The 4,082-nt window shown below is 36.6% G+C and overlaps 1 protein-coding gene across 1 annotated transcript in view; it reads left to right on the top strand.

The window, feature by feature from the left end:
- The first annotated feature begins 964 nt into the window (after positions 1 to 964).
- The window catches only part of LOC119408483 (maltase-glucoamylase, intestinal), a 37,626-nt gene continuing 34,508 nt past the window's right edge, over positions 965 to 4,082 (top strand). The window contains exons 1-5 of the mRNA XM_037675308.1: positions 965 to 1,088; positions 2,109 to 2,194; positions 2,441 to 2,561; positions 3,581 to 3,690; positions 3,837 to 3,988. Of these exons, the coding sequence (XP_037531236.1) occupies positions 965 to 1,088; positions 2,109 to 2,194; positions 2,441 to 2,561; positions 3,581 to 3,690; positions 3,837 to 3,988 (593 nt within the window). The remainder of the gene's footprint in view (positions 1,089 to 2,108; positions 2,195 to 2,440; positions 2,562 to 3,580; positions 3,691 to 3,836; positions 3,989 to 4,082) is intronic.

Raw genomic sequence — 4,082 nt, forward strand, 5'->3', positions numbered from 1 at the left:
TAAATATCTCATGTTACAACATGAGCACCTGCGGCTTATAGACAAGTGCGGCCTATTTATGTAAAATTTAAATTTTCGTTTTAAATTTAGCTGGCATGGCTTTTATTCAGGTGTGCTCAATAGTCCATAAATTACAGTAATAGCCCTAAACAGTCAAACACACACATGGAGACTCACCCCTTTCATCACACTAAGCAGAAAAGGAGTGGTCATATGCCTTGATCATAGTTCATATTGTGGTTTATGAAATGCTATCTCACTTGAACTTGGACTACATTTCCCTGAACACAAGAGCAAAGGTAAGACCACAACGTGTCAAGCTCTGCCGTTTTACAGCTGCTTTACTCCACTACAACTAAATATTCTCTACCCTGAGGAAAATAGCATTTGTTAACAACAAAGCATGATTTAAAATATGATTCTGAACAATAACTAGGACAAGGAAGATTGAACTTTCATGTACAGCACAGTCTGTGTATACTAGGGCATTTATTATGCAAATATATATATATGTGTGTATTCCTTTCCAGTCTGCATGAAACAAAGTGTTAATACTATAATGTTGTGAACTTCTTACAGACATAATTATTGGTTAGTTGAGCGTATCTTCGTGCTGTACATTATGCCTCTGACAGGAACAATAAAACGAATATGGAACTTATCAGTTCAAGCTAAAATAATCTGCAATTTTTTTTTACCACATCATTATTTTTGTATAATTTTGTGGCTGTGTGATGGCTGACTATTTTGAGGACACTCTATGATGTATAACGTATAGAAATCGGGCAAACACACAAACGGGAGAACAGTCAAGTACTCGAACATATAGATATTCATGTTTATTGTCAGGAGTATATTCTGACTGAACTAAAGATAGATACATAGATTATTTTTCTTCTGTTTCTTTATGTACTTTTTTGCCATGTTTCTATGTGTACCTGTGTATTGTTTGCTTGTGTGTTAGATGGGGAAAAACCGGTGGTCCAAGTTGGAAATGATCCTTGTGGTCCTGTTTCTACTGATGACAGTGATAGCTGTCACTATGATCATTCTGTTTGTCACAGGAGAACCTGGTGTCAGTAACGATGGTAGGTGGATCACACAAACTCTAAAATACAAAATACATTCAGGATATTAGCGAGGGAAGGTATTTCCTGACGAATACAGCAAAAATCATGCTTGGGGTCCATCTAAATGCAAATAGGAGATTTCCTTTTTATGTGAAATTTAACAAACAATAATTTAGCTTTCTGTCCGTTAAACTAATTCTACGTTACAGTAAATGGACTGTATTTACATGGCACCTTTCTATCTTATCAATATACTTAAAGAGCTTTACAACACAATCTGTGCCCTCATTTACTCATTCATACAGCGCTCTACTAGATCCATACAAAGACTAATCACTGCTTTATCACATTCATACACTGATGGGGCACACAGTGAGGGGTTCAGTGTCTTGCCCAGAGACACTTCGGTATGTGACTGCTGGTGGAACCAAACCCTCAACTCTTGCATTGGAGGACAACAGCTTTAACCACTCAGCCACAGCCGACCCATAAAATTAACTCCTCTTATCACTCGGAGAACATCTACACAATATAAAGCTGTGGGGATACTTTTTATTATCAGAGTTTGAAAATTTGGTCAAAGCTGAAATGATGACTTATGGTTCCTAAAAGTACAAAAAGGTAGTTAAGCAAAAATATTTGCCGTTGATAAATTTAATCTGTTGCATCACTTTTCACCAAAATAAATATTAAACTGTTTAATGGACTGCATATTAGGGGCCGAGACGGGGTAGAGGCAGGGCAGCAAACCATGGACCCAAAAGTCCCAGGTTCAATCCTCAGCCATTCCCACATGCTGTGGTGCCTCTGAGCAAGACATCCAATCCCCAATTACTCGCTGGGCGCGCACATAGCTGCTCACCGCCCCACCTGGGTGCATCCCAGGTGCAGTGGGTTAAAAGCAGAAAACCAATTTTGCCATTGTATGGGAATATACAATGATGACAACACATAGCACTTTACTTATTATATTTGGAAAAAGAGTTTCCACTCTGAAATGTTGACAGATTTTTTTGTTTACTTTTATCTATTTTATAGAAACTACTGATGTATTTGTTCCTCAGTGTCCCAACATTCCTCTGGCTGAGAGGGTAGACTGTTTCCCAGATGCTGGAGCTTCAAAGGTTTGAAACATTTTTAGTACAAAAAAAAAATAAATAAAATAAATTAAAAAAAAAAAAATATATATATCAAAATAACATCTTCTGAAAGTTTATTTTAAAATATTTGACCAATTGTTCTTCTCAATACTGCTATAAAATGATTAGTTTTACAGCATAAAATCTTAATGCCACGAGTGCTTTTGTTAATATTAGCAGTAATGAATAATATTGATGGATATTAATGGGAACATTTTTTACTCTAAACAGATTAAATGTGAGCAGCGTGGCTGCTGCTGGAGCCCTCTGGATGACAGAAATGTTCCCTGGTGTTTCTTCCCAACCAACCATGGTTACAGCGTGAAGTCGACCGAGTATCCAAGCCCTTATGGTAGATCTGCAGTTTTTCTTTCTCTATTTGATGCACTCACTAAGTATTAGGCTTTATAGTAAGTTTAGTCACTCAGTCTAGCCATATTTTTCTTTAGCTCAATTTGGCAAAGGGAAATTTTTCTGTAAAATAAATCATGGATGGGAACAGGAAACATGACTTACTTTGCAGCATGCAAGCTTTTCCCATAGTGGTGTATTACAAAGAACATCAACAAAACTCTTTCTGCCTTTGTTTCAGACAGCAGGTTGTATCCAATTAATGAAAATGAACAGAAATCCTTCAACTAAAAGTCAATCAATCTTTCTTGTACATAGAAACCTAAAACAAAACCTGTTTCAAATTTATCTTTGACCCCTTTTATACAGTATGTTCACTCACTAAACGTGGGCAGAAAACATCAATACGACAGAAGAAAAGCAGCAAATGAAAAAAATAATCAAAGAGAGAAGAAATTAGAACATGAACATAATTATCCAGATGTTAGTGGAAGGAAACAAAACTAAGGTATCTTGGAGAAGTTCACGTCTAAAGAACTGATTTTCATGTTGAAATCTGGCCTTTGGAGGTGATTTAAAGCTGCTGTAAATATCTTTAAATAATCTGGGTAAATATACTGTATCCATTATATACACTGGTCAGCCACAGACAGGTGAATATAATAAAAACAGCTCTTTCCCACACAGCAGTTTGAGTGGAATAATTCACTGTCTGCAATATAAAGAAAGATTCAGTTTAAATTATTTTTTGCTCTCTTCTTACAGCAAAAATATTACTTTCAGCACTACAGTGGTTTTGAAATATCTTGATAAACATTGCTTCTCCTCACAACAACGTCAAACAACACTGTTATCTTTTTTATCGATCCATTTGGCCTTGAACCAAACGTTATAACGCTGCACTAAAGATAAGCTGGTGAACCTAACCAGATGTTTTTGTATTTGCTCTAGCAGTGATTTATTCACAGTTTGGTACTACAGCTTTAACACTGTGTTTTTATGTGTTCTGTGACTTTGCAGTAATGAACGCCCACCTGAAGAGAATGGCCGCTCCTTCTTTATTTGGTGCAGATTTAGAGCAGCTGACTTTTCATGCAGAAATGCAGACAAACAATCGACTTCGATTCAAGGTGGACAGACGGACTCCAGTTTTATTTCTCTCATTTGAAAAGCTGTCAGAGGACAAACACAGAAACATGCATTGCAAGGGTCAAAACCATTTAGAAGAGAGAAGAGCACAGGTTAAATGTTTGTTTCTTTTGTTTCTTTCCCTCAGATCTTTGATTCTCAAAGGCAGAGGTTTGAGGTTCCTCATGAGCACATCCCTACTGTCAGCAGTAACCCGTCCAGCCCTATCACCAACTCACTGGAGATCACGCAAAAACACTTTGGCCTCATAGTGCGCAGGAAAGAGAACAAAAAAGTCCTGTGAGTCTTCACTGTGTGCGTTCTCTGTATGCTTATAGGATATAAACTGTTTATATATATATATATATATATATGTATATATATATATATATAT

The sequence above is a fragment of the Nematolebias whitei genome, chromosome 4 (assembly GCF_014905685.2).
Source record: "Nematolebias whitei isolate Nwh7 chromosome 4, NemWhi1, whole genome shotgun sequence".
Taxonomy (NCBI): Eukaryota; Metazoa; Chordata; class Actinopteri; order Cyprinodontiformes; family Rivulidae; genus Nematolebias; species Nematolebias whitei.